Below are 24511 nucleotides of genomic sequence, written 5' to 3'. Positions count from 1 at the left end.
TCCTTACTTGGAAATGTACACAACTAGACTCTACAAAATGCTAGCAAATGTATTGTGGGAATTAGAGCTGTGTTGGCAGAGAGAGGGACTGGGTGTGACACACTCTGATTCTGTGTGGGCCTTGGAGTGGGAGCCACCCCTGCCAGTGCAGGAAGACAAAGACTCAAAAGAAAAATACCAGAAGCCAAAGCAAAAGGGTCCAATTGAAACATGACAAAGCTGCCTTGTAATTGAGCCAGTTTCACTTTAAATGATTTTGTGTCTTTATTTTTAAAGCTGCAACTGCCATTTTATGTTTGGCTAAATCTCTGAAAGCAACGTTTGTCATCAGTGTTCTTTAAAACTAACTCCCGTAATAAACTCACTAAAGGCTTTTATCTGCTAAGACGTTTGCTCACAGCTCTATTTAATTTCCCCTGCTGTAGTTGGTGGGCAAATGATGATGGTTTAACATCCAAAGCAGAGCAGGGAGCTGCATTCTGAACACTGCTGTAGGCATTAGCAGTTTTATCAGAGCAGAACCCAGAACGTGTACTTCAGGAGGAGGGCAGGAAGAAGTTATTTTTAGCCATGTTTTTTCTGAAATGTGCTTAACACCATTCTCTTTTAGCGCCCATAAATGTACTAGGTACTTCCTGAAAAGACAGTCCTGTCACAAAGGGCTTGGATTCAAAACTTTTAGGTGTGACGAGATGGGCAGGGATGTGAAACACAGGGAGGGACTGGGCAGAGGAAGGATGGGGTGATAGCAGTATGATCAAGTGGATACTTTCCTGGCCTCTGTACTTTGTGGTGGTTCTGTGTGTGGGCACATGCATGCAGATAATGTAGGGAGGAGACAGTGAATGTTGTTGATTCACTTACAGAGGATGTCCTGGGAAGAGTGAGATTTCAGGAGGAATTTCATTCAGTGAATAGAGGCTTGCAGAGTGAGGGGAGCATTCCATGTATAGGAGGCAGCATAAAAATGGCACCGAGACTTAACAGAGAGACAAGCAGGCTATCAGCGATGGCATTATTGAAGGGGTGATCTGAGAGGCTCCGCTGGATAAGTAGGGAGCATAAGAACTACTTGTCTGTATTTCTGAAGCCTACCCTATATAAGAGGTGCAGAATATAACCTGATCCGATTCCAATATTTATCTGATTGACGCAAGGCTGGAGATTTCTCCTGCCAGTGATCTCTCAGCCTGTCTGTCTTATCATACTCCGATATTTACCTCTTCAGTCTGTACCAATGCACTGTGGGGAGAAGCCGCCTGACTTTTCTGCTTTTCATTTCACCTGTCTCTTTCCTTCAGATTTTTATTTCAAACCAGTCTGTTAGAGCGTTGACATCAGTGTTACAGATTTGCAGTCACTAATCGGCTTCTGGCCCCATTGTTCCCTTCCCTGTTGCTTCCCGCAGCCCATAAACCTAATCTCTCCAGATCGGTCTGGATTTGTTTGCTGTGTCCCTCCACATTTGCTGCTGCCTTAAATTTGTGTCCTCTGCAAACTCAGATGTTAGATTGTGCCTCTTCCCTCAAGGTCATTAGTGGACCAGGCAGGGTCCGAATTCAGCTGCTTGAGCTTTGCAGGGCATGTTGAAGGGATCTTGAGGTTCTGGGGAGCTCAACCCAGGTAAAATTCCAACACTTCTACAAATCCTGATGACCTCCCCAATTTCTACTCCCTTCCCCAGATACACACACTTGTCACCTCTTCCCCTGGAGTAGTTTTCTCCTTTCCCCTCTAGCACTCCAATAGGATTGGAGCCAGAACTATAGTTATGTTTCAGCACCACACACACACATTTTGTATTATAATCCTTATTTTGAGAGGGTGTCTGACCTCTTGTCCCCCTGGCATCATGCTCTTTCGCTCAGCACATCAGTCTGTGCGGTGCCGTCTCCAGAAGAGACCTTGCTTTACCCTCACCAAGCTGTTCAGCTGAAGCACTTGAGATTCTAGCCCATCTGTCAAATAGGATCTATTACAGTAATACGTTTGGTGCTAAAATGTACCTATCCGTGTTTCTGATCTCTTCCCCTACACCTGCCATCAGGCGCCCAGCTCTGCTACAGCCTTCCTTTGCCCTTTCGATGATGCTGACATGCTCCAAAGAGAATCCCGTCTCCTGAGCCAGGCCACTGCTCCCTGTAACCTGGTGCTGAAATGTGGAGGGATTGAACAGGGTGTTGGTCCTGGATGCAGTTCAGAATGTTGATTTCCATCTATAAAACACTAAATAGTCTCTGACGTGCCCCTTTCACAGTAGCTTTTGATCCACAACCTGGAATTTACCAGGAGACAGTGGTGTGGCGTTCTCTGGGGGGCCGTGACACTTGTAATCCTTCCCACTGGGAGTTCAGCATAGCCCAGGTTTTGTAGCTCTTAGAGCATGGTGCTTGCTTGCCGTTTTCCTGGTCTGAGGATGCTGGGAGCCCCTTAATGATTAATTATTGGTCTCTCTAGGTCTGGTTTCTGTTCTTGGGGGTTAGGTAACAGTTGTACTGGATGGTGTGGGCTGATGCAAAATGTGTCCCAAACATGTTGCTTTATGTACAGTAAATAGCATCAAGACACCCTGCAGATGATGTGTAATAGACAAACAGAGGCAGGGACAAGGGGCTCCATCAGGGAAGCAGAAATCTCTCACTTAAATACATAGAAGAGAAGCTGATTAAAGGCAAATATAGTTTAGTGAGGGAATTTGATCAGCGTTAGCTTTGTAGCTAAATGCGGCGGTAAACGAGAGCCGTTGCTAGTATGTTCCGGCAGACCGTCAAGCTAGGAGTGACTTTGCAGCTTTGCATGTAGTGCCCTCTCCTTCTGGCCTCTGTCGTCATGCTCATCTGACTGGCTTGCTCAGTGTTGTTGGATTAAGTGCTTTTTGGCTGTGTCTTGCAGGATAAAGTTGCCCAGGTAAGTGCCTCCTTTTGATGCTCATCTTCTGATTGCTGTGTCTGGTGTTTGCTTTCCCCCATTGAATTAGGGGGCATGTTCTCAATAAGTGTCCTGCTAGGTGCATGGTGTGTCGCGTTCTAAGGATACAATGTCCCTTGTGTAGAATTCTGAAGTCGAATCACTGAAATATTAGAACAACAACAACGAAAAAAAGCTGTCTGCATGAATGCAAATAGTCACTGAGTGTTTTGGTTGGGGTTTTTAAAGACACAAACCCCAGGAAATTAGATGATGGCTCCCAAAGCACCTGTATCTTGGCTCATTGACCTAGATACCGTTCTTATTAGAGAGGGAGGGTAGTCTAGTGGTTAGCACAGGAGCTACCTCCTGGTTTCCAGCTCTGTCACTCACTTCTCTGTGAGCTTGAACACTTGACTTGACTTCTGAGTCTCAGTTTTCCCATTATTAAAAAGGGCATAATACTCTGTCCCACATGGGGGTCTGTCTGAATTATGTAATATTTGTAAAGCATTTTGAGATGCTGGGGGAAAGGTGTGTGCATGTGTATCCACATACAAGGTGACTTAGTTACATTTGCTTTGGGAACCAGAACTTCTTCAATTTCCTGACTTTTTAAAATTTGTATAGGGGGGAAAAAAAAACAATGTCCTTTGAGGGAACTCTGATCATAGAGCCAGGTAACTGCGCACTTATTGACACTGCATTTGGCATGTATCTGGTTTTTACTCATTCTGTAGTAGCTTGCAAGCCTGATGGTGAATCATTCCCTTCATTTGTCTTTCCCAATCCATATGCCACTACATTGTCAGGTTGCTCATGAGCGCTAGCTAGGCTGGACTTAAGCATGGAGAATTTCTTGATCCTGGAACACAAAGAAAACGTGTAGATTAAAGATCAAGGTTGGCAGAGGCCTAGAAATGTGCCCTTTTAAATTAGTTCTAACAAGCAGCTATAAGAAGTAGCTGGGACTTGATTGTACAGTCAACTAGGAAAAAGTTGACTACAAATTCCACAAAGCTTAATTATTCTCTCTAGAATTCTGTGGGTGACAAGGGGCACTGTTACCATAAAAAAAAAAGGGGGGGGGACGGGTGGAGGATTTGTGATGTGTTGTGACCCGCACTATTTTCCATGCGTGTCTTTTCCTTCTTCCTGTAGATACAATTTCAAATGCATATCTGTTCTGTTCACTTCCTATGTTTCAAGGCATGTGTGGCTGAAGAATATCTGGTCCAAATCTGTTGTGTGGTGTTGCTGTTGCCTCCACCCCAGAGGTGGATGTATTTCTGGGGGGGCTTGAAGTGATGCTTACATTAATCTGTTTGGGGGAAAAACTCATATTTTGAGGGTCCTTCAAAATTAGATGAACTGCCATAAATAGAAGGGTGGTGTTGGTGCCAGAGGGAGTGGGGTTTGGCTTTCAGCTTCATAGAATCAGAAATGTCGGGCTGGAATTGACCTCTCGTCCAGCCCCTTTACTGAGGAAGGGCCAAGAAAACCTAGTCCATCCCTGAAAGGTGTTTTTCCAGCCTGTTCTTAAACACTTCAAAAGATGGGGATTCCACAACCTTCCTTTGAAGCTTTTTCCTGTGCTTAACAATCCTTTATTGTTGAAAAGCTTTCCTAATTCTTAACCTGAATCTCCTTTGCTACAGATTAAGCCATAGAATCCTAGAATATCAGGGTTGGAAGGGACCTCAGGAGGTCATCTAGTCCACCCCCTGCTCAAAGCAGGACTAATCCCCAACTAAATCATCCCAGCCAGGGCTTTGTCAAGCCTGACCTTAAAAACTTCTAAGGAAGGAGATCCCACCACCTCCCTAGGTAACGCATTCCAGTGTTTCACCACCCTCCTCGTGAAAGTTTTTCTTAATATCCAACCTAAACCTCCCCCACTGCAACTTGAGACCATTACTCCTTGTTCTGTCATCAGCTACCACTGAGAACAGTCTAGATCCATCCTCTTTGGAACCCCCATTCAGGTAGTTGAAAGCAGCTATCAAATCCCCCCTCATTCTTCTCTTCTGCAGATTAAACAATCCCAGTTCCTTCATCCTCTCCTCATAAGTCATGTGTTCCAGTCCCCTAATAATTTTTGTTGCCCTCCGCTGGACTCTTTCTAATTTTTCTACATCCTTCTTGTAGTGTGGGGCCCAAAACTGGACACAGTACTCCAGGTGAGACCTCACCAATGTCGAATAGAGGGGAACGATCACGTCCCTCTATCTGCTGGCAATGCCCCTACATATACATCCCAAAATGCCATTGGCCTTCTTGGCAACAAGGGCACACTGTTGACTCATATCCAGCTTCTCGTCCACTGTAACCCCTAGGTCCTTTTCTGAAGAACTGCTGCCGAGCCATTCGGTCCCTAGTCTGTAGCGGTGCATGGGATTCTTCCGTCCTAAGTGCAGGACTCTGCACTTGTCCTTGTTGAACCTCATCAGATTTCTTTTGGCCCAATCCTCCAATTTGTCTAGGTCCCTCTGTATCCTATCCCTCCCCTCCAGCGTATCTATCTCTCCTCCCAGTTTAGTGTCATCTGCAAACTTGCTGAGGGTGCAATCCACACCATCCTCCAGATCATTTATGAAGATATTGAACAAAACCAGCCCCAGGATCGACCCTTGGGGCACTCCACTTGATACCGGCTGCCAACTAGACATGGAGCCATTGATCACTACCCGTTGAGCCCGACAATCTAGCCAACTTTCTACCCACCTTATAGTCCATTCATCCAGCCCATACTTCTTTAATTTGCTGGCAAGAATACTGTGGGAGACCGTGTCAAAAGCTTTGCTAAAGTCAAGAAACAACACATCCACTGCTTTCCCCTCATCCACAGAGCCAGTTATCTCATCATAGAAGGCAATTAAATTAGTCAGGCATGACTTGCCCTTGGTGAATCCATGCTGTCTGTTCCTAATCACTTTCCTCTCCTCTAAGTGCTTCAGAATTGATTCCTTGAGGACCTGCTCCATGATTTTTCCAGGGACTGAGGTGAGGCTGACTGGCCTGTAGTTCCCAGGGCCATCCTCATTCCCTTTTTTAAAGATGGGCACTACATTAGCCTTTTTCCAGTTGTCCGGGACTTCCCCTGATCGCCATGAGTTTTCAAAGATAATGGCCAATGGCTCTGCAGTCACATCCGCCAACTCCTTTAGCACTCTCGGATGCAGCGCATCCGGCCCAATGAGCTTGTGCTCATCCAGCTTTTCTAAATAGTCCCGAACCACTTCTTTCTCCACAGAGGGCTGGTCACCTCCTCCCCATGCTGTGCTGCCCAGTGCAGTAGTCTGGGAGTTGACCTTGTTCGTGAAGACAGAGGTGAAAAAAGCATTGAGTACATTAGCTTTTTCCACCTCCCCTGTCACTAGGTTGCCTCCCTCATTCAATAAGGGTCCCACACTTTCCTTGCCTTTCTTCTTGTTGCTAACATACTTGAAGAAACCCTTCTAGTTACTCTTAACATCTCTTGCTAGCTGCAACTCCAGGTGTGATTTGGCCTTCCTGATTTCACTCCTGCATGCCCGAGCAATATTTTTATACTCTTCCCTGGTCATTTGTCCAATCTGCCACTTTTTGTAAGCTTCTTTTTTGTGTTCAAGATCAGCAAGGATTTCACTGTTAAGGCAAGCTGGTCACCTGCCATATTTACTATTCTTTCTACACATCGGGATGGTTTGTCCCTGTAACCTCAATAAGGATCCTTTAAAATACAGCCAGCTCTGCTGGACTCCTTTCCCCCTCATGTTATTCTCCCAGGGAATCTTGCCCATCAGTTCCCTGAGGGAGTCAGTCTGCTTTTCTGAAGTCCAGGGTCCGTATTGTGCTGCTCTCCTTTCTTCCCTGTGTCAGGATCCTGAACTCAACCATCTCGTGGTCACTGCCTCCCAGGCTTCTATCCACTTTTGCTTGCCTAGAAGCAAAGAAGTAAGCCAGTTACTTCTTGTCCTACCATCACCTAGATACAGAGAACAATTGTTCACCATCCTCTTTATAAGAGGATATTTAAACCATATTTGAAGACTGTTATCAAGTCCCCTCAAGTCTTTTCTCATGACTAAACATGCCCATTTCCCACCCCCTCTCTTTCCTCATAGGCAAGTTTTCTCAACCTTTAATCATTTTTGTTGCTGCTTTCTGGACTCTCTGCAAGTTGTCTGCCTCTTTCTTAAAGCGTGGCACCCAGAACTGGACACAGTACTGTAGCTGACGCCTAACCAGTGCTGAGTAGAGCAGGGTAATTACCTCCCATGTCTTACATACAATACTCCTGTTAATACACCCCAGAATATTAGCCTTTTCACAACTACATCACATTGCTGATTCATATTCAATTTATGTTCCTCTCAGACCCCCCTAGATCCTTTGCAGCAGTACTACAGTCTAGCCAGTTATTCCCTTTTTGTAGTTGTGTGTTTGATTTTTCCTTCCTAGGGGAAGTGCTTTGCACTTGTCTTTAATGAATTACAACTTGTTGATTTCAGACCAATTTTGAATTCTAGTCCTGTCTTCCAAGGTGCTAGCAACCCCTCCCAGCTTGGTCTGCAAATGTTCTGAGCGTATGCTCCACTCCATTATCCAAGTCATTAATGAAATATCAAATAGTTCTGAACTCAAGCCTGAACCCTGTCTCACCCCACTGGATATGTCCTCCCAGTTTGACAGTGAACTGTTGGTCTGAGTTTGGTCTTTCAATTAGTTGTGCACCCACCTAATAGTAATTTCATCTAGCCTGCATTTCTCTAATTTGCTTATGAGAATGTCATGTGGGATTGTGTCAGAGGCCTTACTAAAAGCATGATACATCATGTCTACTGCTTCGCCTCCCACCCACAAGCTCCTCTGTCAAAGAAGTAAACTAGGTTGGTTTGGCATGATTTGTTCTTGACAAATCCGTGCTGGCTATTCCTTATCACCCTGTTATCCTGTAGGTGATTGCAAATGGATTAATAACTTGTTCCAGTATCTTTCCAGGTACCAAAGTTAAGCCTATGGTCTGTAATTCCCCAAGTCCTCTTTGTTCCCATTTTTAAAGATAGGTAGTTTGTTTGTCCTTCTCCAGCCCTCTGGGACCTAACCTGTTGTTCATAAATCCTCCTACATCACTGAAATAATTTCAAACCAGCATCAGCAGTGTCATGCATTACTCTGGTTCATTGGTTCAGGCGGGAAAGTCCTGGGCCCAAGCTGCTGAGCGAAGAGAACAGAATCTCTCCAAAGGCAATGGCAGGTGAAGGGAGTGAGCAAAGCAACCCGGCTGCTGGTCAAAGGGAAGGGGGAGGGGTCTAGCTGATGTCAGCCACAGAAATAATGCCCTGGGACATAGAACAGGTGAACAAGACAGAGGCTGAGCCTCAGTTGAATGTGTTAGTGCTTTGATAGAGCTCTGTGGTGACAGCAGAGGGGAGAGATGAGGGCTTCTCAGGTAGTTCAATGACCGTTCTCTCATCAGAAAGGCAAGCGATAGTATAGTTTGCTGCCCAAGCCAGAGTAGGCTTTCCAGTTGGATAAACTACAGTTTGATTCTCTTGCTGCTAGGGCCAGACGTGTTAACTTTCAAATCAGCACTCAATTTACATGCTATTTTAAAACACATTTCTGCAAAACTTGTCTATACAAGACTATCCATGTAAAAAATGTCTGGAACACATCAAACCATTCTGCAGGGTGCGGAGATTAATAAAAACCCCATCTGGCTGAATCAGCAGAAGGTAAGACTGAAGCCTTCAGGCTGAGAAAGCGTAAAGCACACAGCCCAGAAGAGGATGTAGGCAAAAAGATATGAGAAACGTAGATGATATTGTGCTTTTTAGAATTCATAGGAAGCGAAATATCCATGGGTTTCATGTTGACAGGATGAGTTCTGTGCATGTTTGGCTTGCAGAAAGCATGGGAAACTTCTTATATGGTGTAAGACCTTGAGAATGTTTCCATGCATCTTACATGACTGCTGCTGCTCATGTGAAATACATGGAAACAGATAATTTCCTTTTTGTCCATAAGAAGCTGCTATTAGGTTGCTCTTTAAATGCAATGAGGAGATTAAAAAAAGTGAAAACATTTGGGGATTTGAACACCGCTTACACAGTCAGAAAATACGATTTCAGTTTTAGAGAGTTTGAACTACCATGCAATGGCCTTCAGCTTGGGTCAAACTATATCTGGGACATGCAGGAAGCAAAGATTACAGCTGTTTGCTAATGGATCTGCTGATAGGTCTGTGGCAAGAGTCAGCATACATCCCATCTGTTCAGGTTGGGAATCCTGCACTCTCTGCTGTTGTAATAGACCTGGAATCTGAGGCATCTGTGGTATCCCATAAGCAATAAAAATAGCTTAAGAGCGGTGGGAACAAGGCAAACCCAGTTGGGGTCTGAATGTAGAAGGTGAAGCAGTGAGGATGAGCTGTTTGATTTATTAGAGCACAACCGTCCGTTACTGTGCATTGCGGTAGAGAATAGGTACATGGAGGTCTGGTTTTCACTGTCAAAAAAAGGTGTGTTGTAGTTTTTACAGTGAGGTAGCTAGGTTAGATGAACCACAGGTCAGGGGTGTAGGGTTAGTCTCATCTGGCTTCCTCATGGTAAAAACTACAGGTGCCTTGTGTTTCCACTACAGTTTTACAGTGCAGTAGCTAACACATTTGTTATCATGTGGTTTAAAACCCCACATCTGTGGTTGTTTTTTTTTTTAAATGAAGCCACAGCCAGTGTCTCTCTGGAATACCGGTTTTGTGTATGGGTTCAGAACCAGCCAGGGCTGCCTTAGATGGAATGGATCTAATCAACTGATAATTAAATGCAAAAACTATTGATCTTGCAAACTTTGCGGCATTGATGCAAAGACTCCAAGTCATCAGGAATTCCAAAATATAAAGTTAACTCTGGCTTACTGCACATCCTATATGTTTAATGGTGTCTATAGATGTTAAATGTAAGCCTTAATCTATTAAGGGAAAGGAGGAGAGAATACTGCGATTATGGTATGTGACATATTTAATGTTGCCAGAGCAACCTTAAACCTTTTGGGATTTGCTGACGTTTGAGCACTCAATCTTTCAGCCTTACTGTTGCATTAATGTTGATCCCCTTCACCTTCATTTAATTTCCTAGGCATTTTAAGGGAAAATTAGAATCTGGAGGTATTGTGCTAGTGAATTCCTTTTTCTACTCCGATTTGCTTTCTGCAGCTTACAGCTCCTCTAGTTAGTTTTGCCAGACAAGCATGTATGCTCTTTGAATCAACATGCCCACTTCCCTAACTTCACTGAATCTGTTTGAAGTGCACCCATCTAGAATTAAGCACCTTACCTAACATGCTGTTAATTTTCAAATACTAATATAGTGGTTAAATTCAAACCATTTTTAACTAAGCTAAGGACTAGCTCCATGAAATGTGGCATGGTCATAGAACTCAAACTTCAGACATTTGTCCTGTAGCCCTGTCTAAAAGTGTGGGGTTTTTTAATTTAATTTAATTTTATTTATTTATTTATTTATTTATATTTTGGAATATTTTTAAATGGAGAAGTGTATTTCTTTTCCCGCCACTCAAAATCTCTTGATAAAATTTTGTTGCAACTCTCTCACCTTCAGGCAGAGACCAGCGATGGAAAATTTCAGCTCAACACTTTTGAGTTAATGGCTGGAACCTGAAAGTTTCTTAGGTTCTGTAATATTGTAACATCCATGGCCACTGAAGCTGCCAATTTGCCATACGCAATGGCCACTTGATGCGCTGTTCCTGTGACGTTTCTCTTTTAGCATGGTAGAGCCTATGAAACACAATCAGTCAGTGCCCATGCCGTTCAGTAGGGGGCAGTGATATGCACACACTAGACAGTTTGTTACAACACATACCTCAAGCCTTTGTTTGAAGTTAGTAGCGAAAGAGCTAGCTGGTGGCAACGTTTGTGGGGTGTTGATGTCCTGGATTAGATATTCATCCCATTCTAATGTAGCTAGATCTAGGTCTCAGATGGTGATACTTTGGGTAGCTCTTGAGAGAGCGCTGGACCAATTAATTGAAGGGCATTACAATTTTAATACCGATTTCTACAGCTTATGCTGAAGCCTTCGCTCTCTATTCATGCCAGTCCTGCCTGTGGAGATGGTACTCAGATGCCCTTTTGTGTGAGCGTCGATCTGGGCAGGAGATGGTACTCAGACCCCCAACAATATTTATTTATGGAGCACCTAACATTGCTCCACTAAACAAATCTCAGCCCTGGCCTGAAGGCCATCTGCCCTCTGTGGTGCTGAGGTATGTTTGGTCTTTGATTCTTCAAGGCCTCTAGATCACTGCTTCTGGAACATTATTTTTTCAGAAGAGAGATCCTTGTATGGATCCACCTCCCCTTCTGACTTCCCAGTCTCCTACTTCTTGGCTTTCATTAATTCTTCCGAGCACTGTGAGCACTGGGCCATGGTCTGCAATTTGGGATCCACTGCTCTAGAGAGAAAATGTGTGAGGGGTCAGTGGTGATTGAAGAGCCGAGCAGGCCACAACAAAGAGTTGCTGAAGGTGTCCAGAGTCCTCTTCTAGTCTTCTTCATCCTCCACCTCCCTCTGCGTTAGCTCTGTCAGCCCCCATCCCACCCATGCAGAATCCCATTAGCAGGTGTGAATGTATTCTCCCTTCTGGAGGTGGGTTGCTTGGCACTGATGTTTTCCTTGTGCTTTTTTTTGTTGTTGTGCTCCCAGGATCTGCGCTCCCTGGCCTCCAGCAGTGACATGGTAGGCCTCTCTCCTCTGGTGTGTCCATTCCCCTCCTCTCCTTTAAAACACTCTCCTCTGTGTGCCATACTTTGTCCAGACACCCCCCTTCCTTAGTCAGTGTTCTCCACCCTCTTTGTTTGTTTGAGAAATGTATGGGAGCTACCCTTCTGTTTTGCTCTGAGTTGCTGAACTGATTTCTCCTCTCCCCATGCTCCCAGGACTCCTGCTTGCAGGACTCTAGCACTGAGATGGTAGGCTGGCCTCTGGATATTTTGCACATTCTCCCCATGCCTCTGTCTTGCTCTGGAGTCTCCTCTTGTGCCTGCTTTACTCAGTCCCATGCTCCCAAGTCCTTTAGGATTATTTTCTGTAGGGAATGAGCTGCTAAGCCACCCCTGGGCAAATCACTTCATGGTCATATTTGCTACCTCCTACCCTTGGGGTGTCAGAGTTTAAGCCCAAAAGGATCGCCAAAGCATCTAGTCTGACCACCTGCATCTCACAGGCCATTAAACACCACCCAGCCACCTGCATACTAAACCCGGCAACCCAAATTAGACAAAAATATTGCAGCCCGCAGGAGACTAGATGGTTGTATTCCACAGGCAGAGAATAGGAGGGACCAAAGTCCACCAGTGCCCAAGGCCCCTGCTGCAGCAGGGAGACAATGAAATGAGTTATACTCTGATAATCCTGGCAACTGACCTGCAAAGGGGAAAGACGCCCAAGGTCACTGCCAATCTGACGCGGGGGGAAATTCCTTCCCAACCCCACATGTAGCCATCAGTTAGACACTGAGCATGTGGGCAAGAACCAGCCAGTCCAGCACCTGAGACACAGAATCCTTTTGTTCACCTCAGAGCCCTGGCCTTCCTCTCCAGCCATGGCCATCCCTGATGCTTCAGAGGAAGGAGATATAAAAAACAAACCGAATATACAGGGTGGAGTGGGTTAGTCTGATCCCTCCTGCTGAAGTTCTGAAGCATGAGCTTTTAGGACCATAAGACATAAACCAGAAGTGAGCTGCAGGGCTGTTGAACCTCACCCCCCTCATGGTTATAAATGTTCTAACTTCCAGCCTGAGTTTGCTGATGGCCAGTTAATATCCATTTGTTCTTGTGCCAACTTTGTCCTTTAGTTTAAATAGCTCTTCACCCTCCCTGATATTTACCCTGATGTATTTATAGAAAGCAGCAATATTGCCTCAGTCGTCTTTTTGCTAGCCTGAAGGAGCCAAGCTCTCCTCTCGTAGGATAGGCCCACCATTCCCCTGATCATCCTGGTAGCTCTTCTTTGCACCTGTTCCTCTTTCTCTGAGGTGTCACTAAATAAGGGTTGTGAAGGCCAGAGAATCACTTTAGGGCAGGAAGAAGTGGGATCTCCATGCTTCCAGCCCTGCTGTGCACATTTTCCCAAGGGGGCAACGTTTGGGGTGGAAAGCAAGGGGGGGGGTATCATTTACCAGATACTCCCCTTTGTGAAGGGTTCCTGGTCACTTCTGAGTGATTCAGGGAGTACATTCAGTGTGTGTCTGACAGACCTGACTTCTAGTTCCTGCTCTGTCCCTAACCTTGTGTGACCGTGGGCAAGTCACTTAATCTCTCGAATGCCTTAGTTTCCCCATCTGTATAAAAAGGATAATGTTACTTGCCTCCCTTGTATAAAGCACTATGGCTGAAAAGTGCTTAACAGTGTTATCAGTAATAGATTGTGGCACACACAATCTCGCTGGTTTGCAGCGCTGTAAAGATTAGCACACACAAAAGTCACTCTGACTGCTCAGTATGCAATTTGCAAATGTGGATAACTCCACCAAATCAAACCCATGTCCCTGTGAGGTCTGGCTGTGCGCTGGTACGCAGAGGTGACTATTTCCCTGGTGCTTTTCATCCGTCGGCTCGAAGCCATTTTGGCTGTACTGTCACTTATTTTAAAAAGTCATTGTTTATTAAGGGAAAGTGCGGAGTGATTTTTTCCTCACTCAAAAATGGCTGAACCATCTTTGCTCAAGTAAAATACCTTCCCCTGGAAGCAGAGCCTGAGCCTGAAAGATGGGTGTTTTCAGAAAGCTGCTAGCAGCTGAATCTGGGAGTCACAATGGAAACCACTGTACAACCAGGGCCAGCTAGAGTGGAACAGCCCTTGCGCCCCAATGGGAGGCAGCCTTTCCAACATGGCTTTCAGAGCACATTCGGTATTCTCGGTGCTTAGCAGCCTCTAGTCACTGAGCTGAAGCGCGTGTGAGGCTTTTCAGAGAGCCATTCTCTCCTCTGCCTTCTCCGTCACTGACGTGGCTCCGTCTCCCTGTATTCCATGTGACAGATAGTAGTGGGCTGTTGGTGCTGCCCCGCGCTGGTAGAATTCCCCAGCCCTGAGGAGGTACGCTGTGTTGTGTTGTGCTTTGAGCTGTGTCTGAGGGATTCTTTCTTCTCTCATTCTTCACCTCCTCTCCTGAGTGGGATTTTTGTCTCTTCTTTTTAAACACTTGCACACGGAAGCTGTACTCTGAGCAGCGCCTCTCACACTGCTGAGAGAGATGTGAAGAGTAAGCTACCTGGTGCGGGGGGCGGGGGGGGGAGGTTGAATTTCCAATGGAAAAATCTGAGATTCCTTTGCTTCCTCCCCCCCCCCCCCCTTGAAGTGGATTTGGGTGCACTGGAGAGTGGATTTGTTGATGCAGAGTATTCCTTGTTAGGGTGGTCCGCTGTAAGACTTTAACATAAGGGGCCATGTGCCTGCTGCTTACCTCCACTTTCCAGGGCTTGCTCTGAGAGATTTTCACTATCACCTGTGGCATTCTCAGTGGGGGATGGGGGATCCACTTATTTTATCCAGAACTAATGGTGCACAAACATCACAGTCGATTGTTCATTGGAAGCCTGTATTGAGAATGAAAAATCGCAAGCAAAATCTTGCTATGTCATAAAACACCAAAATTTGGAGGAGAGATTATTTATTGCAGTAGCGCCTGGGAACCCCAGGACCACATTGTGCTGGGTGCTGTACAAGCACAGAACAAAGCTGGAGAGTTGCAGAGCAAGTCCTGGGATGGCAGTAGAGGACCCGGCAACCGAGGATGTTGCCGTCTCATGAGACCCTAAGCAGATTCTCCTCAGAGCTCTATTGAAGATGTCCTTGCATGGCAAAACTGGCTAAAGCCATTGTGCAACAAGGGGTTTTTGTGGCTGAGAAATATGGACCATAACCCCCCAAATGCTAGAGAATGGAAATACAGTTTGAGCAAGAAAATACCACAGTCACTTCCCATTCCTGTTTCATTTGAAGTTTCCCCAATGACAGCTGCAGAATCCCGTGTGCTTGATTGTCTCTCTCATGCACCCAGTTATTTATAACCAGCCATGAGCAATGATGAGCTGAGGGCATCTCCCCCAGTGAAAACTTTCCTCACCACTCATCCACTTAGGCAGGGATTAGCTGTGGGGAAAACTCATCATTGAGACCTTTCTCTGAACACAGCAGCCCACGTGAATAAGTTGCCCTGGAAAGTCTGTGGGAAGATGGTTCTCCCCGGGTGGAATTCAGAGTAGATTCTCTGTGGTCCTTGCCTCTCACTTCACATGGCCACGTAAATCTCTGAACCAGCCCTCCAGAATGAACAGCAGGGCTGCTTGAGACCAAAGAATCCCCCTGCCTTGGGAAGTCTTAAATTTCCATTGTGATAAGCAGCCCAGTGCCTGGTGTTTTGATTTAGTGTTGGCTGTCTGACAGCTGTATTTTTATTAGAAAACTGAGAATTCTAGTGAAGTTAGATGACTATATTGAATTTTGTTGGCATTGTGGCATCTGTGACTTTTCACTAGGACTCTCCCCTGTATGTCCATGTAAATGTATCGGTTTGAAGGGTGCAGCAGGCTTGGAATCTCTCCTGCCTCTCTCAAGATCCTGGGCAACAGGCTGGTGCTACTGAATTCTGAAGAAGTTCAAATGAGAATGAGGGACATGAGGGGTTTCTAGGTCAATAACCCACCTACTTTATTACATGGTATGTCTTAAGGTGCTTGTGATGGTGGTGTCTGAGTTGCTTGCTTAGCTTTAACGTTCTTGTGAATCCTAAGGTTGGGGAAGAGGAAATCTACTATCCCTTCTCCCTTTGCTTCTCAGCAGCTTCCTTACTGGTGCAATCTCTGAGATTAGTTCCTCAAGCCCTTAGCGGGGTCATCCCCTTGACCTTAAGAGGAGAGGTGTTGAAAGTGGCCTGTCTTGCTTCTTGTTAATGGTGGCAAGCCCTAGGCTCAACATGATCTCCATCGGTGGTGAATCCCATAGCGGAGGGCCCTCTTCGGAGAGTGCCCTGTCCCAGGCACCAGTGGGAAGGAGTTTCCTTGTCCCCGTTGAATATAGTTGCCACAGGGGCTGAGTGCCTCGTGTCCTTTTAGGACCTGAGAGATCAGCAGCAAGACACTGACTTGTACCTGGTCCGGCAGAGTTAGTGTGATGTCCGGATGGTTTGCTGCACTAAGCAGGTGGGACTCTCCATGTTGCACCAGCTGTTGTTTCCAGGTGGCCTTCAGGGCCCTCCCCAGGGGCAGCATATTGCAATAGTGCAGCCTCGAGGGCCCACGACAGGGGGACGCCCGTGTGTCCGGGATGGGAGTGTACAGTCTCTTGGTCAGTTGCAAGGATTCTGGAGCGCTTCTGCTGGCTGGGTGTCCGTGGGCTGCTCAGAATCACTCCTCACTGCAGCCCTGGCCCCCTATGTTCTCTGGGGCTGGTTTCTCACACAACATGCACTGGCCAGCTAGGCCATGACCCTTCTTCCTGGGGTTAATGTTCTCAATGAGGCAAAGCAAAGGGTGTTCCCCCTGCTGGAATCAATCAGCTTTGATCAGCCTGGAAAGCACTGCAGCTGGTTTTGCATGCACTGGTGCTCAGTGGGCATGCCATCCTGGCAGGCACTGCTCTCCCGGCGAGGGCTCCCCGGGAGATCCTATTGCTCAGTGAGCTGTGAGTGACCCATCCTGGCTGGGTTAAAGTAGCAGTTTGTGTTTGGTTTTTTTTGTTCCCTTTATCCAACCCCTCTCCTCCTCCTCCTTGGTGGCTTCGTCTCGGTCGAGTCTGACGTTGGGGTCTCTGTTCCCAGGTGAAGACCGAGATCAGTGTGGAGAGTAAACATCAGACTCTGCAGGGCCTGGCTTTCCCACTGCAGGCTGATGCGCAGCAGGCCATCCAGTTGTTAAAGCAGAAGAAAATCAATTACATCCAGCTGGTAAGGAGGCAGTGGCCGTCTCCCTTGCACTTTTCAGTTCCCCCAACTCCTGCCCAGGCTCTCCTTGAGTCTGCTGAGCCTCTGAGCGTTGATTTCAGTGTTTTACTCTGAACTCTTTCTCCCTTCCCCTTCTCCCCTTTAACCAGAAACTGGATCTTGAGCGGGAGACTATTGACCTGGTCCATACCAATGCCACGGAGCTAGCAGACCTCCCCAGAAGGATCCCCCAGGACTCTGCTCGCTATCATTTCTTCCTGTATAAGCACTCTCATGAGGGAGACTACCTGGAGTCTGTGGGTAAGCTCTGCACGGTGCTCAGCCCTCTCGACCAGTACCCTCTAGGAGAGACAACGCCTGGGTCGGACCCCAGTCCCCCCCTGCCCTGGGCAGATGTGGCGTTGCTCTATGTTCTGCCCACATGTGCAGTACCTGTGTAATCTCTGGCTGGAGCCAAGCCTACCTTCCCCTCCGCACGGGCCACTGCTATTCCAGTGAATGAGTCAGTAGGCGGATGCCTTTGCTGGCCTGCTGTCATCCTGGCAGGCAGATAGCTATACGTTTTGTTCTCGCCATGCCGTTCTTTACCCGCAGCTGTTTGGGGATCTTGAACCAGTTCCCATTCATGCCCTTCCGTTGAAGGGCGTTTGCCCACTCACCTGCCACCAGCGCCTCGCATGCCAGCAGAAGCCCCCTTTAAACCAGGACCCCTGACCCACACTGATACTGAAGAAGTGCTATGGAAGCCAATGCCAAGGATGTATCTGGGGCAGCCTGGTTGCTGGCACCGGAATGTTTAGTCCTCGGAGGAGGAAGCTGTTTGGCTACAGAAGTCTCTTGGTGTTTTGTGTGTTCTCCCCCTCCCCTCGTTTCCTCTCCATGGTAGGTTTGCTGTCTCAGTCCTGTCTGTGGTAGCGAGCTTGGCACGGGACTACATGTGTGGCACTCTTGTGGGCATGCAGGGCCGAGCTGGGCGGGATCTAGGGCTGGATTCTCACTGCTGGATCTCCGTTTGCAGATGTTCCTCAACATCTGAGGCTGGGGTTATGTTGACTGTCTCGCTCTCTTGCAGTGTTCATCTATTCCATGCCCGGGTACAGGTGTGGCATTAAGGAGCGTATGCTGTACTCCAGCTGCAAGAGCCGGCTGCTCGACACTGTGGAGCAGGAGTTCTCCCTGGAGATTACAAAGAAGGTAAATCTGTGTTTCCTGCCTTGTCCCCTAACACTAGGCCAGCAGGTCATGCCCCCCAGCTGGACAACAGAGAGAGCAGATACACACCTTTCTGCCATTCTCTGGAGGACAGTGAAATTGTTGGGTGTTCCAAAGGGAACCCACCTGAGAGTTGAGCAAGGGAACATTTAAGGTGAACATCCAAAGGCGCTGTCCTACCGACGTCTAAGAGAAGTAGCGAAAGCCCCATCTCTTGAGTCATTTCAGGGTGGCCTGGGGAGTGTACAGGAGAATGTACTGAAGGGGCCAATGCAGCACTGTTTCCTCAGGGATAGACTAGAACAGTGTTTCTCAGCCTTTTGGATCCCAGAGACTGGCTTGCTGCCTCAGGGAGATGTCAGGGATGGGGAGAAACACTGGACTAGAGGACTTCATAAGTCTTTTCCCATCTCAAATGTCTGATTTAAAAACCAGCATCAAATCAATGGAGGTTGGGCTTATTTTGGGGTCTGAGATGGGTTTTCTGTCTGGCCTGAAATCTTGCCTCTTGGGTGTCAGGCACCAGCTCAGCTATGTGAGGCTGTTGGCTGCCCCTGTCCTTCCTCCTCCTGCTTTTCATGGACTTTCACTGCGAGGATCTGGTGCCCTTTGATTCATCCCCTCACAGCGGGTGCAAATCTGAACTAGCGTTCACCTGCACTGATGTGTAGGTGTTAGGGGTGTTGTCTGTCATATCCGTTGCCACGGTCCCGCGGACAGCCACAGAGCAAGCATTTTGAATGTATGGTGGAGAGGCTGGCTGGTGGCATGGTGCCAAGGTAACTGCTTCCCGCCAAGGGCTGTCTAGAGCATGGCGATTGTGTCAGTGATGCCCCAGGAAGCCATATGGCTCTGAAGAACAAGAAGTCTCAGCTCCCTGAGCCCAGCCAGATGATGGGAGTGGAGAGGACACTGTGAGTGGGAAGGAGGGAGTTGGTTTTCCTCCATGGGTCATCAAGGTGCAGAGGTGAGGGGCTTTTGTCTCAGAGCTGAGGGGGGAGAAGGCCCCCGTTCTCTCCTCACAATGGCTCGAGGGCATCAGAAACCAGTGTTGTGGAGTTAATCCCCCCCCTCCTGTGCCATTTGTGTGCCAGATCGAGATTGACGACGGAGCCGAGCTGACTGCGGAGTTCCTGTACGACGAGGTCCACCCCAAGCAGCATGCCTTCAAGCAGGCATTCGCCAAGCCCAGGGGCCCCGTGGGGAAACGGGGACAGAAGCGACTGATCAAAGGGCCAGGGGAGAACGGCGAGGACAGTTAGATCCCAAAGGGCAGGAAGCTGGGTCAGGAACAGGCCTGTGAACTTCCGATGGAACCCAGAAGGGTCGTTTCCACGGGATCCACGTCTCTACTTCTGAGCCTGCCCACTGAACCCAGAAAGGCTTTCCCTCCCCCTCTTCTTTAGTAAAATCATGAACACCTGGCTTCATTTGGGGAGTGGGGGGGGGGGGCAAAGAATCTGGGGGCAGGGGTCTGTGGGTGTTTTTATTTTCTTTCCTCCTCGCTCTTTTGTTGTGTAATTCCTGAGCAGAATGGTTGTTCTAGTCTGAAATGAGGTTTAAACTGATGCTCTTGTGACTTGACCTGCCTTGTGACCTGGTTTACCTGGTGCCTGCACTGTTTGAAGGGCTCACTTACCAATAAGCCATGTTATGCAGCGGACTTGGAATTAAATCCTGGTTGGGATTGATCTGATGGTGAAAGCCAAAGGCTTTCCCCCTCGCCTTGAATGTGTTGCTACAGACCTCTGCTCTCTGTGTCCAAGTCCCTAAATCTTGACAACTCCCCTCTGTGGAACAGTCTCCTCAGCTAGCCTGTGCCCTGGTACATATGTGCCAGACGGCTGCTTCCCTGAGGAAGGGGCCCAGCAGCTCTACTGGTGTGTGGGATCTGGGGAACATGGGGCAGGAACGCTGCCCTGGCATTCCCAACAACAGTAGGGCAACTTCACCCTGAGGCTGGCAGGCTTGGCGTGAATGCACTCAAGGGGCAGGTGGTCTGTGATCAGCACCCCCCAAGAGCAATGGCATGCTGCCTAGGTGAGTGAAAGCCAGGCAGTTCCTCACCTGTGGGCGGAAAGGCTGTGGCTTGCGGAGAGCTGTTCTGTGTGTTTCACAGTCCATGATTTGCCTTGGATTTGTGTATCCAGGTATGAAGGCTCTTCTTGTCACCTCCATTTCCATCCATTGGTTTTTCTGACAGAGCAGCCCAGAAGAAGCAACCCTCTGTCCTAGGTCTGTGGCACTGGATTCTGCTCTACTAAAGACATTTCAAGCTGTATCCTACCTGTGATGTGTGAAATTCTCTGGCAGGCAGTTAAACCAAGTGCTGTTTTCCCTTTGTCTCAGGTTTGCTTCATGACAGCTGAGTTGAGAGGACAAGGGAGGCTAGCCCTGAGCCATCAACCCCTGCTGGCAGCTCTTCTTTGCCTGGGCTTTGATCCTCTCGCAGCTCCAGCCACCTCACTAGATCATGGGTCCAGTGGAGCTGAACCCAGGCAGATCCACTGGACGCATGATCTCCAGTACCTGGCTCTGGGCTGCCTCACCGTACCACACTGGTGCAGGAATGTATCTTGTGACCCTCACTCCCAGCCCACGGCTGCATTACCATCCTACCACCAAGATCCACTCCTGAACCTCTGACACTCATTCAGTCCTGAATTCACTGTCCAAAGCCACAGGGACTTCTGAACACAGGGTAGCAACCCACAGCCAACCTGGTGTGCATTATGCATCCCAGTCCACCCATAACCTCATTCATCCTCACGCGATGGTTTAACCTTTCGTTATGCCCAGCAGTTGCATCCCCATCCTTCATTCCAGCACTGCACTCATCCACCAGGGTAGAGGGGGTAGCCACTTATAGCTGTGGGCTACAGTACGCGGTCACGCTGATCATTAACGGTGCGGCTTTGCTGGACTGTGGGAACATTAACAGCAGCAGGTTTATCTGTTGCATTCTGCACTCTGGTTAGCAGGGCTGTCCGTTCACCCTGACCGGGAGCGCTTGGTGCCTGAAAAAGACTGTTGTAGATCCACGTAAACCAGGTTGGGCGAAGAGGTGTCTAGGAAGAGGGTTTCCCAGGGACAGAGGTGAGAGCAGTGGCCCATGAGGAAAGGTGAGGTGAGCTGTGGTGGTGATGAGGAAGGAGCATGTGCTGTGCTGTCCAGGCCATATTAGAGTGTCAGGACAGTTGCTGGGAAAGGGGGAAGAGTTGCAGTTTTTGAAAATCCACCTAGTAGATGTTTGTTCCTATGGGTCACAATATTTAATGCACACGTCATTCCACCCCCTAGGCAGCCTCTGATTCGTCTGTTTGTATCACATCTGAGGGGACTCGGCCTTTCTACACAGTCTGTTCCATTAGACTCGAAGCCATTGTTTATTTTTGTTCTCTTGGCTGCCATGGAAACTTTTGAAGGAGCTGTCAGCCATGTTGATTTTTCTGCAGCAGGGATCGTCCCAGTCCCTGAGGAGGAAGAGTCTGGATTGAAGTCAGCTCGTCCCTTCCGGGCAGGAAATGGTGGTGGCTTGGTGTACAGCGCAAGACAGGGAGGTGGTGAGGAAGGGATTTTACCAGCCCCCTGGCTCAGCCCATCTGTCTCCTTGTTGCTAGGTTTTCAGCAGTCCTTTAGCCCCCAAGAGTTTGGCTACTGGCCTTACCGCCTGGAGCGGATCATGGCAGCGTTGGGGCAGCCGACTTCCTGATGCCTGTCAGTGGGTTAGGGGTAAGTCTTGACCTGGCAGGAGACATAGGCAGTCATTGCCAGGGATTTTAGCTTAGGGGCCTCACTCACCTTCCCAAGCACAGACTATCCAACAGGTCCCAGTCTGAGCTGGGTTTTCACCTCCCTGGCTTTTCAGTAGAACTCTTGTGTTTCCTGCCAAGAGTGATGGGAACTAGTCAGTGGGATTCTCTTGTGACCAAACCATGAAATATCCAGCCATGTGGGAGGGAGAGAAGTATCCCTTCCTCCCTCTCTCTAGAGGTCAATGGCTTTACAGACCTGGACTCCTGCTTTCCTCGTGAAGTGATGTAGTTGCATCTTCTGTGGCTCCTGTTCTAATTGCACAGCCATTGCTGACATTTCTGGATGTTGCTGAACTGTCTGCCTATCTGTACCATAGCTCTGTACCTTTGGGAAAGTTATGTGAAAGGGTCCACATATGGGGTGGGTATCCTATGCATGCAAGGACCTATTCCACCCATGTTTTATATTGTGCTGTGGGACACTAACACCTGCCAGGGCATCCCTCTGCCACGGTGAGATCCAGTGAATAAGTGATCTGTGTGTGTTCTGTCAAGGCAGGGGGTTAATTTGTCATGTTGGTGCCTCATGTTATCTCATTCCATCAGGAATGTGCGCACAATCCACTTTTCAGGAGCTTATAGTAGGCCAGGACAGCAAGTGCTGGAACAGCTGTGTTAGATTATTAGTCTCTTTCACTGAGCGAGGAATTGATCTCCACATCCTCCTCTGGGCATGGAGGGTTCATGGGAAGTGTTTGGGAAGTGTTGGATTACATGCTTCTGGCCACCCTTGATCCCAGGAAAAGACATGGAGACCTGGTCATCTTGTAGGCGCTAAGTATATCTGGGGTGATGGTAGCTGTTGACCTATTCACTGATGTCCGTCTCCTAAGTCTCTCCCCCATTTTAGAAAAAAGTTAATCCATTTTAGAAAAGAGTCTACAATGTAAACTAGATCACCCAGACTGTATCTAGACCTTATGTTGTTTGGGCTCGTCAGTTAGTTTTGATCCCATTGTTGTGCTCTATTGATGCAAAATATTGTCATGTAGTAACGGCGAAGGTCCAGATCAAATGTAGCTATAGGACCTATCAGAACTTCAGTGAAGGAAGAGAGAGCCCGTAGCCAGCGTCACTACTTCCCCTCCATGCCCTGCTTGTTCCATAAAGTAACCCCATGCAAGGCAAATTCTGGTCCTGGAGTAACTGGAATCATGTGGGATGAAGGGGTAACCATGAAGCCACTTTTCTCCCCCCTCTAAATTTGTGCCTGGGGTGGAGTTGTTGACTCTGACCACCAGATGTTTGGGAATGATGTCTGGCAGGCCTTGGGCATGGAAAGTGTCTGGGATCTTCGGAGGCTCATTGAGGAACTTAAAGGAGTCATGTAGCCTGAAGATTGTCTGTCTGCCACTTCCACAATGGGGCTGTCTGCAGTAGTTCCTTCCCTCACCCCCATTTCCTTTGAGTTGAAGGAAGGACCACCTACCCCCACTCTGCCCTCAAGTTGCTTTTTTAGGGAGGGCACACTGATGGAACTGTCCTGAGCTCCTTAGGCTACTGTGTAGATGTCACAGCAGCCTTGGAGTCACATTCTCTGATCCTTCCCTAGAGAGACAGATGGGGTGGAGAGTGGGACCACAGAGCTCATTCCATGAACTCTCTGCCCTCTGAATAACTCCATCAGTCCCTACCATAGGGCGGCTCTGTAGGCCTTCTGAGTCCCCTTCTACACCAGCTTAAACATTCTCGGGGTTAGTCAGGCCAACTCAGAGCTGGCATGTGTGGGAGCAATGGGCTGAGGTGCTCATTCCTCCTGCTAGGATGCTATCGGGTTGGTTTCTGTCCTGAGGACGCCAAATCTATGAAGACCTAGTTTCCAGTCTGTCCTGGGTGTCACATAGGCCATCCAGATGTTGCTGAATGGTGAAATTCTTGGTACAACCAGCACCAAATGGAATTGATTTTGATCTGGGGGCTATCTCAGCTGCCAACTGCATGGTTAAGGGTAACTGGACATGAGCCTTTTCTGTAGGAGGATGGGGGATTTCTCAGGGTTCCTATGAGTCCTCCAGTGCCTACCCAAACGGCACACATCGCTAGTACTGTGAGCTTGTCTACACTAAGGATTTTTAGGGGGAAATTTTCTAGTGGTGCTATCAGTCTTTACAGCTGCAGCAGGGGCAGCCCTAGGCAAGATTCTGTCAGCTTCTGGAGATTTTACCAGTAGGTCATGGTGATAAAATTGCCAGGTCATGTGCTAGAAGTGGCCTTTGCCTTATGTGCACAAGAGCTGCCGCTGCGCAGCTGAACCAGCGATAGCCACGTGGCAGACGTAGCCTGTGCGGGAGAGGGGGAGCAGGCTGGGCGGCAGTGTGGGTTTTAGCTTGGGCCGAGGAGAAGCAGAACACACTGTCTTCAACACTGTATTTTCTAAAGAATAAAATATTTTTAAAACAATTTGCTGTGGTTCGAGTGGAAGATCTCTAGCTATCGCACCCTGCCTCGCGCTAACACAGTCCTTCCTGGGTAGGGCCTGGTGCACCCACACTTGACAGGTGCCAGGTCAGGCCCGTAATTCACCTTGCAAAAGCCCTAGGTGCAGTGACGGTACCAGGGATGAAATGAATGTTCTGAAGTCTACACTGTAATGCTGCAATTTGTAATATAAACTCTCCGTTGTTTCT

General features: G+C 48.0%; 1 protein-coding gene across 2 annotated transcripts in view; it reads left to right on the top strand.

Annotated features, from left to right (window-relative positions):
- The window catches only part of TWF2 (twinfilin actin binding protein 2), a 73791-nt gene extending 49507 nt beyond the window's left edge, over nucleotides 1-24284 (top strand). For both annotated transcript variants that reach the window (XM_073352468.2, XM_073352469.2), the window contains exons 6-9: nucleotides 16735-16860; nucleotides 17007-17157; nucleotides 17930-18051; nucleotides 19164-24284. In XM_073352468.2, coding sequence (XP_073208569.1) covers nucleotides 16735-16860; nucleotides 17007-17157; nucleotides 17930-18051; nucleotides 19164-19331 — 567 coding nt within the window. In that variant the 3' untranslated portion in view covers nucleotides 19332-24284. The remainder of the gene's footprint in view (nucleotides 1-16734; nucleotides 16861-17006; nucleotides 17158-17929; nucleotides 18052-19163) is intronic.
- The last annotated feature ends 227 nt before the right edge of the window (nucleotides 24285-24511 follow it).

Source organism: Lepidochelys kempii, chromosome 7 (genome assembly GCF_965140285.1).
Source record: "Lepidochelys kempii isolate rLepKem1 chromosome 7, rLepKem1.hap1, whole genome shotgun sequence".
NCBI lineage: Eukaryota > Metazoa > Chordata > Testudines > Cheloniidae > Lepidochelys > Lepidochelys kempii.
The sequence above is the reverse complement of the archived record's forward strand: the minus strand, read 5'-3'. Positions and strand labels throughout refer to the sequence as shown.